At 39.1% G+C, this 14,818-nt stretch overlaps 1 protein-coding gene across 1 annotated transcript in view; it reads left to right on the top strand.

Moving 5' to 3' along the window:
* The window catches only part of LOC134311235 (calsyntenin-2-like), a 72,087-nt gene that overhangs the window by 16,608 nt on the left and 40,661 nt on the right, over positions 1–14,818 (top strand). Inside the window, exon 6 of the mRNA XM_062992838.1 lies at positions 8,711–8,833. Within this exon, the coding sequence (XP_062848908.1) occupies positions 8,711–8,833 (123 nt within the window). The remainder of the gene's footprint in view (positions 1–8,710; positions 8,834–14,818) is intronic.

Below are 14,818 nucleotides of genomic sequence, written 5' to 3' on the forward strand. Positions count from 1 at the left end.
TAACCCCCCCACCCCCACACCCACACACATTTCACTACTAATTTTATATAATATTAGCGAGAAAGACATCAAATAGCAGGAGTACACAGATGAGCCAGAGCACTAGAACCACAAGCCTAATATGTAGGATCCTACTAAAGAAAAGTGCCACATTTCACTGCAGTCATTAAATTACATTCATAAATTGAACGATAGAATAAACTGAAGCTACAATACACAGCACAGCTACCTTAATACTTGAAAAATGAAAATACTCGTCTGTGTTTTGACCCCACCTTTCTGCATCCACGTAATCGATTGGACATTCAGTTACACAAGTCGTGTTTTTAGCTGCTTTAGACTTTGACATCTTGGACGTTTTGACTAACTGATTGCTAACGTAATCGAGCATCTTTAGAGTTTGCTGAGTTTATAAAGAAAGAAATAAACTGTACATAGAGATACTATCAGGACCGTAATACTTTACTGGCTTGTTCATTTGAGCACAGACTAGAAGAGAGATGATCACGTGTTTAGAGAAGCACACTTTTCCATTGATTATGGAATACCCAAAGGGACAAAATGCACTCAATATGTAAACACATACATCAAACATTGTCAGCTCACTACACCACATGATGCCATAGGATTGATAGGACGCCTCATATTGCATATTCCGCCTCATATTTCATACACTACGCAAATGAAAAATGTTAAATCGCTAAACACAAAAATTACATTCTGAATTTTACAGCAAATTGAATATGTTATAGGAAATGGCTTATTTCACTGCCGTGAATTAGGTAAAGCTTTACTAACATGCTTTCAAAACAACCCTAAAGATATCTGAAGGAGTCCTGTGGTATCCTGTACATTGCAAAATTAATCATCGCTTCTGTGGGTAAATGATGCATCTACGGAGAAAACAGAGTTTATCTGACCACAGTTTGTCTGACCACAACAGCAAAGGGTCTGAATACTTTTGCCACCTTGCCAATACCAGCTCAACTCTTAAATCTGTTAGATTCTGTTTTTTTTAGGAAGACGACACACACAGTCTCAACACATTAATCACATTAATTTTGTTTCAGCATGTTCTTCAGATAGTTCCACCTAATTAACAATCGTAAGATTAATTAAATATCCACCAGGGCATTTTTAATTCTGCTGTGGTCTTAGAACAGATTAGGCTTACTTGCAGCTTTTTATTTTAAAAACTCATTTATCTGTCGGTTTTCTTTGTAAAATTAAGTTTTGGTGTCTCTTTTTATGCATGCGTGGAAGCGAGGCTTGTAACACTGGGATGATTACTTGGTTAGTGATGCTCCTTCAAAATACAGACTGGAATGAATTTTAATGATGTTTGGTTTGTCTTGCTGGAATATCTTCACCAGATTTACACACACATGGAGATTCAAAAATGTAAATTCAGCAACACTAAAAATAAATAAATACAGAACATTATCCAGAGGAAATTCTCCTCTGTAGTGGATTTTGCTAACTGCGGCAGACCCGTCTGGCAATCCCGGAGCTCTTTTGCATTTGTTGAAAAAGAACTGAACAAGGTACCATAACACAAGGTCATATGTGCCCTCCTGTGTGTGTGTGTGTGTGTGTGTGTGTGTGTGTGTGTGTGTGTAGTAGTAGTAGAAGCCTGACTCATTTAACCTTTCATGCTAACTGGATTGCACTAGACAAATGAGTCTGTGTGAGGGGACCAGTTTGCTATTCCAGAAAGTGCAGGTTGTTTTAGCTGTAATGGGAATGGTTGGAGGGGATTATGGGTTTTTTAGCAGCCTGATATACCAGCGACCTTCTGGTTAATAGTCAAGTACCTTAATTTCGGAGCTACCACTGTTTATTGCCAGAATGTGACCAAAAGTATGTGGACACTTCTTCTAGCAATCAAGTTCAGGTGTTTAGGTGTTTAAAATAAGTTTTTTGTTTTACAGCTTTCAGTTTTGTGGCAACAGCTTTGAGATAGATAGACAGACAGACTGAGAGATAGACAGACAGAGAGATAGATAGACAGACAAAGAGACAGATAGATAGATAGATAGATAGATAGATAGATAGATAGATAGATAGATAGAAATACAGATAGACAGACAGACAGTCAAAGAGACAGATAGATAGATAGACAGACAGATAGATACGTAGATAGGTAGACAGACAGATAGATAGACAGACGGATAGATAGATAGATAGATAGATAGATAGATAGATAGATAGACAGACATATAGATAGACAGACAGACAGACAGATAGATACTTTATTAATCATGAGGGAAATAAAATATTAAATTTAAAATCAACAATTAAATGTAAAAAAAAAAAAAATTAAAATTACATTCTTAATAAAAGAATAGAATAAAACACATGCTTGTATTAGAATTGTGGACCTGCACAGAGCCCTGACTTCAACCCTGCTGAGAATCTTTGAGATGAATTAACATTGACGTAACGTTGTTTGTGAGCAAGGCCTTATCGATTAACATCGGTGCCTGATGTTACAAAAACTATTTAGGCTAAATGGGCACAGTTTCACATAGACACTCCAAAATCTCGTGTAAAGGATGAGGGGGGAGCCCTGTTACCTGTATTTTAACTGCACCTGAGCTGTGCAAGCTGTCAGCCAATCCTTCTGAACACTCATTCCAAACAGAAAGAAGTGTAGCGTGAGTAGACATTAAACTAAAACCTATAGCAAAAGCAGACAGAGAAGCTAAGTGGGTGTGGTAGGAATTCAAGTTATAGTGAGAGAAAAGGGAACAAAAAGTATAAAACCACGGCTGAGCTTTTATAGCTTCTGGCAACCTTTCTCTGCCTCCTACTCTGTTATTTCAGCTCCATCTCTGATCCACCTTAAGACTCGGAGGCTATTGCAGTGCAATCTACAGTTCACACTCACGCCTGGTCTGCAGCCGTCCTTTTAGCTCCAAATCGATTAGAAACAGAGGTGGTGTGTGTATAGTGTGTAGCATGTGTGCATGATGTGTGGGAAAAAATTAGAAAAGAAATGATCACATGTGCTGGGTAAGAAGTATGTGGACACCTAATCATGATCTTGTTGGACATGTGATTTGAAAAATATGCACATTAATATGAAGATGATCCCACATACACACACACACACTGCGATACAATACTGATAGATAGATAGATAGACAGACACAGACAGACAGACAGACAGACAGCCATATAGATAGATAGATAGATAGATAGATAGATAGATAGATAGATAGATAGATAGATAGATAGATAGATAGATATATAGATAGATAGATAGATAGACACAGACAGACAGACAGACAGATAGACCGATAGATAGACAGACACAGACAGCCATATAGATACAGACAGACAGACAGACAGACAGACAGATAGATAGATAGACACAGACACAGACAGACAGACATATAGATAGATAGATAGATAGATAGATAGATAGATAGATAGATAGATAGATAGATAGATAAACAGACAGATAGATAGATAGACAGATAGATAGATAGACAGAGAGGCAGACAGACAGACAGATAGACAGATAGATAGATAAAGAGGCAGACAGACAGACAGACAGCTAAATAGATTAAAAGATAGTAAGACAGACAGACAGATAGATAGACGGATAGATATAAATACAGCTATACAGACAGACAGATAGATAGAAATACAGATAGATAGACAGACAGACAGACAGACAGATAGATACAAATACAGGTAGAAATACAGGTAGACAGACAGACAGACAGACAGACAGATAGAAATACAGGTAGACAGACAGACAGACAGATAGAAATACAGATAGACAGACATATAGAAATACAGGTAGATAGACAGACAGATAGAAATACAGGTAGACAGACAGACAGACAGATAGAAATACAGATAGACAGACAGATAGAAATACAGGTAGACAGACAGACAGATAGAAATACAGGTAGACAGACAGACAGCCAGATAGACAGATAGAAATACAGATAGACAGATAGATAAATAGATAAAATACAGATAGACAGACAGTTAGATAGAAATACAGATAGACAGACAGACAGACAGACAGACAGAGATAGAACTACAGACAGACAAATAAATAGATAGAAATACAGACAGACAGACAGATAAATAGATAAAATACAGATAGACAGACTGACAGACAGACAGATAGATAGACAGACAGACAGATAGATAAATTGGTGGATAGATAAAGATAGATACATTTTGACTCATTAGTGTATATGTGTTTTGTATCTGCGCATTTTGCTTCTCTGGACTGTGTTGTAAATCTGCACGATAATCTCTGCATTTTGTCCTCACAGAGTTTCAGAAATTCTCTAACCAGGTCATTTGACTTTTATTAAAGTAATTCTGGTCTTTATGTCTAAATGTACTGTTGCATTTAACACGTGTACTGACATGACTATGTGCAACAATATTGTAGTCTGGTTATTTTGGCTTATTAGTGTATCCTGGCAAACTAAATGAGTGAGGATACCAGTGCTGGAATGTCATATTGTATTATTTCCTTCCTCTCTGTGTTTTCTGGTAATAAAAATCTCATTTGTAATGATATTTTTTAAGCGGAGAATGCTTTTCAAAGATAATCTCCCTCCCCCGAGCCATATGACTCTACAAATTATTATTATTTCGTCTAACAGCTACATTCACTTATTATTATTGCTCTCGTCTGTGTGTGTGACCTTTAGTTCAGACAACTCTGGCCAATTTTTTTTGCTGTTGTTTTTACAACAAATTATATTACTTCAGACCCAGTGCATCTTTTGACCTTTCTGAAGTAGTTAGTTGAAGAGTGTTGTGTTTGTGGAGAAACATCTGCCATTATTAGACCTTTTACAGCAGTATGTAAACTAATTTATTTGCTATTTACAGTGTTTGTTGCACTAAAATTAGTTATATCATAATTAGAATTAAATCACTGTAGAAAGAGCAGCACAGTGGCCCAGCCGGTGTAACACTTCATGGGCTATGACAAGACAAGAGGGGGCGGACACACTTTCAGAGACGTTTACACTGATTTATTAATAACTAAAAAAGACAAAACAAACGGACACAAGACATGACCTAAGCTAAATGCTACACTAACCTAAACTAAACACACATGAACTATGCTTATCCAATCTAAAAGCTAAACACTAAGCTAAACAAGAACTAGACAGGACTAGACAGAGCTAAACGGGACTAAACAGGCTAAGGCTAACAAACAAATGCTAAACAGGACTAAACAGGTCTTACAAACAAAGGTCAAGGCAAAGACAGGCAGGCGGGCGGACGGACGGACGGACAGAATCAAAAGCAAAGTATTGTTGGCTTCAGACTGAACACAAAACAACATGTGCTCCTGGAGAGAGGGGCGTGGCTGAATCGTGACAGCCGGGAATAGGGCAAGTCCTTGTCTAATTCTTATTTTACTAATTCTTGTCTTCTGTCACTGTCTATAAGGTATTTCTCGTGATTTTTTATGTTCTCTTGGTTTCCTGACCAAGAAGGTGGACTGGCTAATCTAAAGTTTACCCTAGATGTAAGTGAATGAGCTTGTCACATCCTGTGATAGATATGTATTTCAGCCTTGCACTTAGTGTAATCCTGACCAGGATGAAGTGGGATATAAGAAGATGAATAAACATTGGGTGCAGAGAACATGACGTTGACAAGGACTCACAGTGTTGATTCCTTGAATCAACAGCTTCTGCGCCTCGTTGAGCGCTGATTCACTACAGCTGTAAGAGCTCTTTACATTCCCGCCTGAGTGGCAGCTCTCCGCTGGCTTATTGTTGTTTGTGTTGTATGGTGTGGATTGCAAGGCCAGTATACATGACTGGACTATGCCCAGCATTCTCTCATGCTGGTGGTTTCTGGGAACTGAGACGGTTGCTAAATGAGAGCCATCCTGGGTGCATGTAGCAGCAGACATAGTGTGGCAGTCCGATTTTGTTCTACCGGTTCTCTGCCTTGGTTTTTTTTGAAAGTCTGAGTTGGCATATATTGGTGGATTGAGTAGCTGGTAACTGTGTGGTGATTCAGTTTATGTACTTTTCTTGTTATTTATTTATTCTAATGTTTTCAAGCTGTCATGCGTTACACTGAGAGCCAATCACTGATGACCCTGTGGGGCAAGTGCGTGGCCACCTGAGTTTTCTGACAAATGCCCATATGTTCTGTCGCCTCTCTGCTGCTGGCGTTTGGTTACTTTTATTTGTTTACGTTATTTTGTCCACCTTTTACTTCCTTTGTTGCTTCTTTGTTTGTGGCACTTTAGCCATGGTATTGTTCTACCTCTGATAAGTGCCCTGCAGTTGGGTTCTAATCTCCCAGTCTACCAGGTACGAAGCTTCACCTGCCACTTGTTACAAAACCACTGATCCACCCCCAACTATTCAACAAAAAATTAAAGCATGAAATAAATAATTATAAATTCTTAGAGTTTTTGTTTGAATGTATCTACATGGTTTTGGAATTATTAGGTTATTTCTTTTATTTATGGCATTACCTGCTTCATCCTGTTAAAGGATGTCACTATGGGTGGGGCGCCATTGTCCTTTATTTCACTCTGTAAGTCGTCATGCCTTGTTTATGGTTATATACAGTAAAAGTGACTTTCTGCTTTCTGTTCTCTCTGAGGAACGTACACACTCCTCACCAGCAGGTCCATTATAAAAAATTTAAGGTCAGCTGGGACAGAGGAGGAAGAGAGGAAGAGAGGAAAGAGAAAGAGAGAGAGAGAGAGAGAGAGAGAGAGAGAGAGAGAGAGAGAGAGAGAGAGTAACTAATGGAGACATGCACTTATCGTAGGTAAGAAATGATAAAGCGAAGATGAGTAAAGATGATGACAGAATGATGACCTAAATGAGCATCAAGTGGAGAAAGAAAGAACACCTTGATTGTTCCGTATCAGCAAAGCTCCAGTTTTGCTGATTTAAGCGATGTTTCTCAGTTAAAAAAAGGCATCAGATGCAGCATGGGTAATTCATCATGACTTATCTCTGAGCGGTAAATGATGTCTACAAATCAGGGAAGGCTATAAGATAGCAAAGTGCTTCCAGCCTGCTATCTCCACTGGCCAAAATGTCACTACAAAATTGAGAACTGTGGAAGTCAAGACAAGATCTGGAGGACCAAAAAAACCTCTTAGATAGAAGTGGCCGAAATGCTGGGCAGAAAGGCATGATGAAATCCCTGTATGACCTGCAGGAAGGGCACAAAAATGATTTGCAGTGAGTGATTAGAAGTAAATCTTACCTGCGACCTCATTATTAAAGTTCAACATTAAGGTAAATGGTGCAGGAGAACATTTAAGGTAAGCCAGAGGCATTTTGGCATCAAGTGGTGTGGACTGAGGAAATTGAACTTTTTAGCAACATCACCAAAAAGATGTTTATAGAAAAAAAGAACATTGTGCCAAATGGTAGACTTGTGGGATTAATCCATCATTCTTTGGGGTTGTGTGGAAGCCAGTGACACTGGAAACATGCACAGGTTAAGAAAAGCATTTCTGAAGATTGTACTCATTATATTTCATTGTAAAGTCTCGTGTTAAGAGAGTGGGGACATGAAAAAAAAATATTTTATTTATACTGTTATAGGTTTTTTTTTTTTTATTAACGTTTTAAATTATGTATCCTAAATTTGCTAGTAGATCAATGTGCAGGACACTGCTTAATTAAGCAAGCATTTTAAAGTTAATTTTATATACATTTATACATTTAATGTCCTGGGAACGGAAATGGCACTGGTCCGGCGTAATGGAACAAAGGTATGTAGACTTTTTTTTTTTTTTTTTTTTCAATCACCTCCCAATTTCAACATAGCCAATTCCCCAATTCACCTGTGGCTGCACCACCCCATGATGATAAGGAGGGTCGTGACTTTCAGTGATGGAGTCTCACAGAGAGCTGTATCGTGTACTGAGAGATGTGCCATGCACTGTGCCAACACCCTGTTCCTAGTGCAGGCTGTAATTGCACAGCAACAGCGAAAATCTTATTAAAATCCCTCCAGCTTTATGTGTCTGTGTGTAGACACCCAACCAGGCACCACCGGAGGGCCCTTGTATACTTTTGACCCAGCTTTCAGAACACCCATGCTGCCTTCTACTGCCCATATGTGTGTTTTTCTATCAGTGGTCTACCCGGGCTGCCTGACCGTGGCTCATTAGCATGCTACACTTCTATACTCCAGGTGTGTTATTGCTATACAATAATTCATAAGTGCAGCCCATGAGACTGCCCTTTTGCTGAGGGCGGAGAACATCTTGTCTAAATATATTGAATTTATTGTGCCTTTCATCTCAACACCTCTCTTGTTCTCTGTTTCCGGTGCTGTGTTATCTTTATCCTCCTCTTTCTTGCTCCCTTGGTCTGCTGGAGAGGTTGAAATATACTTTTAATAATAATAAACTCTGTGCTGCTTGGTTTTCGGAGTGATGAATTTGTGTTTGTGTGGGTTTGTGAGAGAAAAAATGAATGTGAGAGAGAAAACAGAATAAATTATGCACTGATTGTTCTGGTGGCTGCTTTAAAGTAGTAATGTGGCTGAAAGTATGTAGACACCTGACAGAAAGCTTGTTAGAAATTTTCAATCTAAAACCATGACTTGCAGAGGCAGAGTGTCTGTGGGAATTTGTGCTGTCAGCACTTGGTAGGGGGGCAAATACTTTTTTACAGCCCTGTATAATGTACATTGACCATCTTTCTTCGTCTCTTTATTTCAGTAAACAAACACAAGCCTTGGATTGAGACGTCCTACCATGGAGTGATCACTGAAAACACAGACACTGTCCTGTTGGACCCTCCACTAGTCGCCTTGGACAAAGACGCTCCTGTTCCGTATGCAGGTACTGACGTTTTTCATTCTGGTTAAACCTACAACAATACTGTCTCCACCCTGTGGGAATACTACGATCAGTTTGTACAATTAAAGATGCTACATTTATTTTAAAGTATTTAACTCTTGTGTTGTCTTGAGGGTCATAATGACCCACTGATATGATCATCAGCAGATAAGATCCTCTCAATCTTATTTCAGCCTGTGATTTGACTTTACCTAAAGTGACCCCAGTCACTCACAAAGCTTGTTTCTTTATGCAAGACAGGTTTGTATTTAATGTAATTAAGCTGGAGGAAAACATAGAACCAGATATTTGAGCACCATATAGTGGGGAGTTCTTCATTATACTGCTTTTGGTATATAACACTAGCCTGTAGGGGCGGCATTAAAAAACGTTAGGGTTCCTTTGGTATATAACATTAGTGTTAGACAGCAAGAGATCTTAGAGAAATCTTGGTGCTCTATGAGTCTGAGAGATAGAGCCCTACAAAACCTGAGTGCTCATGGGAAGAGACTCATCACACACACAGACAGTCAGAGTAACTTCCAGTTTACTGTATGAAGTTGAAATAGATGACAGGGTGTATGTGAGAGTGTGAGCCTGTGTCCGAGCTTAGTGACATTTTAATGATAGTCGAACCAAAGAGAATTATTTACAAACAATGCCAAGTTAATGGTTAGAGGTGTTGGGATTGTTTAACATTCAGAGTGGGAGACTATTAATACATTTTGCACTGCTGTTGTAACACAGACGTCAGAGGAGACAGACAAGTTAACAAAACTTTATGGACATCTTGAAATTTTACCTAACAACTAGGAGTGGCATTAAAAACGTTAGGGTTCCTTTGTAGTTTGCAGTTGGTTTAATAGATGTTGCTGTGTGTGTATTAGCATTACATTTACATTTACATTTACATTTTCGGCATTTAGCAGATGCTTTTATCCAAAGCGGCTTACAATACTGTGACAGTTTATTGTCTAAGCAATTGAGGGTTAAGGGCCTTGCTCAAAGGCCCAACAGTTTGCAACCTGGCAGTGGTGGGGCTTGAACCAGAGATCTTCTGATTACCAGTCCAGTACCTTAACCACTAGTCTACAGTCGCCCTCTAGTTGAGCATGCATGTGTGTTTGTGAGTATACATGCTTGTATTATTGTGTTTTTCATTTGTTTTTTTTTGTTTTTTTTATTATTATTATTTTTTTTTTTTGCTTTTCAGTTTTATCTTTACAGCTTTTTACTTAATCTTCACTCTTCATTGTATATGGCTTGAATCTGCAGACGTATTTGTCCTGTTTTACAATGTGAAATGAAGAGAAGAAAACCAAATAATTAAGCTGTATTATTTTAGGGGTTTAGTAAAGGCAGGTCAGTTTGAACCCTGGGACAATGTTAAGACTATACAATGGTTAAATAACAACAACTAAAGTGATTAAATAGTTTCCCCTCAGTGTATCTTTTGAATTATCTGCTTTTAGTTTCTGTTTCTCTGTCTTTTTCTTTCTTCACATATTCTGAGACATACAATGAAACAATAAAAATCCCACTTTGCTGTGGTAAACAAAAAGAAATGATGCATCCTCTTGGTTTTGTGTTATAAGGTGTGGAAACAAACATGGCTGTGGATCTTGTTCCCGCCTCCGTATTGCTCGGTGCACGCTTTCTTTCTGCTATGTAGCCTGCTTTAATGTCACACAACAATGAGATGCTGATGTGTTCTAAACCAGGCTGTCAAAGACAAATTGTCATTTCAGTGAATAAGAAAATGTAGTTTTTGTATCATGCGTGGAACATTTTCCATTATCTGATCGAAAATGTGGTTTAAGGGTGAAAAGGAAAAACAAAGTGCAGTTTAATTTTCAGATTCTTTATATCAGATGTTCTCTCTCTCAAATGCATTTTCCTTTTATCTGATGAGCCAACCAGACTTGAACAGAAAGGAAAGTGGTTCAGATAGATGAATGATGGATTACAGAACTAATCTGAGAACTGCAGCGGTTGCATGGCAAGTACATCACAAATGTATAGCGCTCTGTAAAACTGAAATCAAAGTGGCACAATACAAACAAGAAAACCTTACATTAAAAGAAAACTTTGGGCCGTTCAGGTGGCGCAGTGGTAAAAACACACGCTGGAACCAGAGCTGGGATCTCGAATACATTGAATCTCAGCTCTGCCTGTTGGCTGGGCTGAGCAACCACATGAACAACGATTGGCCTGTTGTTTAGATATGTTAATATCTAATATGGCAATTACGACCTCTGCTGGCTGATTGATGGCGCCTGCACAGACATGAGAAAAGAGTGCTCTCAGGGTGTGTCTCTCCCGCACTGCACTCGTTAAAGTGTAGGTGATAAGATGCATACGGCATGCTGCCCACGTGTCGGAGGGGGGCGTGGGTTAGCTTCGTTCTCCTCAATCAGAGCAGGGATCAGCATTGGTGGAGAGGAAGCATGACGCAATCGGTCAATTGGACATACTAAAAGGGAGAAAAAGGGGGAAAAAAGCATAAATAAAATATATATATAAAAAGAAAACTCTGCAGGCCTATCCAAATTCCCTCTGGCATATTCCAGTTTAGCCTTCCTGTGCTCCCTACGCTGCTAACTGTATATCAGAATATGTTATCTCACTTACTATTTACTCAGTACCACGTACTGGCCAACACTACTCTTGTCTCTAGTCTTGTCTCCCTCAATTACTTTTAGATTAGAAATGTCTTTTGTATTTATTGTAGGTTCTTGTATTTATTGTACTGTTGTTTAACTGCACTGTGTTTATTGTACTGTCCTGCACTTATGTTCTGTGTTGCACCCTGGTCCTATAGGAACGTTGTTTCATTTCAATATGTACTTGTATACAGCTGAAATGACAACAAAGTCTCTCTTGAACTCTTGAAGAGTGATGTAGAGTCTAGTCATGCTGTTCTTGGTTGTTTAGTGGTCTTCATATGGATGCACACATTTGACCCAGCCTTTATCAGGTCATCCCGTAAGTCTTGTCCAGTAACCCGGGGGTTGTTCTTAGCTGTTCTGATGAGACTGCTTAAACCTCTGGATAAACTTTTGGGTTTTCTCCGACTGCTGTGGCATAGGATTGGAACCTCTGGACAATGCAAGTGTGATGCAAGAGTGATACAAGGGTGTCTCTGGAAAGTTAAAGGTGTTGGAAATCTTCTTACACCCATTGCCCTTCTAATATGTGTTAACATGTATAAATATAAGAAAAAACTAATCTTTAGAAAACTCAACCAACAAAAAAGTTGGGATAGTAGCATGTTCACCACCTTGTTACATCAGAACTTGCAGTGATAAAACATGCTAGCACACCAGAGCTGACATCCTGAACTCGTCGGTTTGAGACTCAGCTCTGCCCCCCAGAAGGCTGGGCGCCTACACAAACAATGATTGGCTTGTTGTTCCAGGGAAGGTTCCAGAGGGGATTCCTCCTAACTGATGCAAATATGCCTTCTGCCGGCTGGTCAGATCAATGGTGCTTGCACTAAGACGTTGGATAATGGGGATCAAGGGGTGTACACAAAGCTGATCCACATATGAACTCACCTCATGCAGGTAAAAAGATGCAGTCAGTTACTGCACACGTGTCGGAGGGGGCGTGTGTTAGTCACAGCTCTCCTTGGTCAGTGAAGGTAAACATCAGTAGAGAGGAAACGTAATGCAATCGAGTAATTGGATATGACCAGATTGGGAGAAAAAATGGGGGGAAATGCAAGCAGAACTAATTGAAGAATTTACTATGCCGATATTTCTAGGTCTAAAAAGCTAAATTCTGTAATATGTACAGAACATAGCTTGCCATCATCATGCTAAAATAACAATACAATGTGGATGGGTCTTTCCTTTTTCCTGAACCTGTGAAAGGTCAATCTGTCAGAGCACAATTTGTTTCCACTGTGCATCAGTCCATTTTATTCAGTTCTATTTCAGTCTGTTGACATTCTCCTGTCTCAACTTGCATTTGTGGAGGAAGTAACAATCACTGTTTACTGGAAACAGTTTGTTAAAGTATTTCCAAACCTATGAGTGTTAGCCTACACATAGGTTTAAAGCTTATGGCTGTTCAGTAATGTTTTTTGCCCTGCCCTTTTTGCAAAAAAAGAGTCCAGATGTTATGGTAAAATTACATTTTTATGCTTAATATTACTAAAGTGTTGGTAGTATGCTGTTTTGTGCATTAAATCCTTAGTTATATTGTGCTTGAAGTACAGAGATAAGCATGTCTGTCGTTAAGCTGTAGAATATTGTAAACAGATAAAGGGCAATCGTTATCACAGAATGGAGGTTTCAAAGTCCAAGTGTTAAAACAGTGATGTGTCTAGAGTAGTATAGAAGGAGGGCCACAGATCTCTCTGTTGTTCTTCAACTCACATACTGCTGTAAGAACCCACAGTTGTGGGTTTTTTTTCTATTTATTTATGCATTTTCTCCCATTTTTCTCTCGATGTTAGCAAAGTCAATTTGTCTTCCGCTGCTGGGGATCCCCGATTGCATTCGAGGAGGGTATATTTGCTGCTCACGCCTCCTTTGACCCATGCGCAGTCCTAGCGGACCCCTTCTTTTCATCCATGCAATTTGCACAGACGCCTTGCACAGGTCCTTGCACAGTGTTTGAAGACCTAGCAGACACAGTGGCCAATTAGTGTCTGCTGCAGGCACTGGCAATTATGCCCGCTAAATGGTGCCCAGCCGACCGGTGGCAGAGCCGAGATTCAAACTGAGGAGTTCAGAATCTCGGCGCTGGTGTGCTAGTGGAATATCCCTCTGCGCCACCTGGGTGCTCCCACAATTGTGTTTAATAAATCTTCTTCAATCCAGTCCATGGGTGCCATTTGACTTTTTTGCATTCTCAACACATTTTTCCATGACTCACATTTATGAAATCTATTCATAATATTATGCACTGTAGTCAGTAATTTACTTTAATGTTACCTGCATTTGCTTTCTGTTGTTTGTTTTTATTCTGTCACATATTTCTCTGACATGCAATGAAATATTCCTAATCCCACTTTGTTGTTATTAAACAAAAGAACAACAGGTGTCCTCTCAGCATCGTATTGTTAGGTGTGTACAGAAAACATGGCTGAATTGCCTCTGTATCGCTCCGTGTACGCTTCTCTTTCTGCCATGCTGCAGTCGGCTTTGAAGTCGAAGAACAATGAGGAGCTGATGCTTCCTGAGCCGGGCTGTCAAAAATGAATTGTTATATCTGTGAATAATAGAATGTAGGTTTTTGTATTATGCGTGGAACATTTAGTATTAAATCACCACCGAGATGCTTTAGGGTGAAAATAAAAAACAAACCGCAGTTTCATTTGCTGATTTTTCATCTCAGCGTTTCGGTTGAATCTTATTTTACACATGATTTACAAGGTTGTATTTTTTGCTCTTAAATGGATTTCTCTCACATCTGATTAGCCAAAAAACAAGGCCAGGAAGTGATCCAGGTGAACAGATGATGGATCATAGGACTTGTATAGATGGCAGCCGATAGAGCAAATATGTTAAACAGGAACTGCAGCAGGATTGCAAATGTGTTAGAAATGTATAAACGTTGTTATTCATGTCTGAAAGCTTAACTTAAATTGAAGAACAAGAAGAACAAGAGTTTCTATTTCAACAAATAGACAAAAGTATGTGTAATTAGCAGGTTTAACTGTTACTGCGACAGCTGGTGCAGATAACTACAGATAATAAAGCATGTTGCTCTGCATTATTTTTTGATACTGTGGCGAGTGTCCGGCTCACCATTATAGAAATGTTGGGTTATGTCATCGGCTGTGGGAGCACAGTATCCCACGATGTAGTGCACCCACAGTTGAAACATTACTGTTGTAGCCTAGTGGTTAAGGTACTGGACTAGTAAGCAGAAGGTTGCTGGTTCAAACCCCACCACTGCCAAACCCTCAACCTTGGATTGTATACTGTAAGTCGCTTTGAATAAAAACGTCTGCTGAATGCACAAAATATAAATGTA

This window comes from Trichomycterus rosablanca, chromosome 4 (assembly GCF_030014385.1).
Source record: "Trichomycterus rosablanca isolate fTriRos1 chromosome 4, fTriRos1.hap1, whole genome shotgun sequence".
NCBI lineage: Eukaryota > Metazoa > Chordata > Actinopteri > Siluriformes > Trichomycteridae > Trichomycterus > Trichomycterus rosablanca.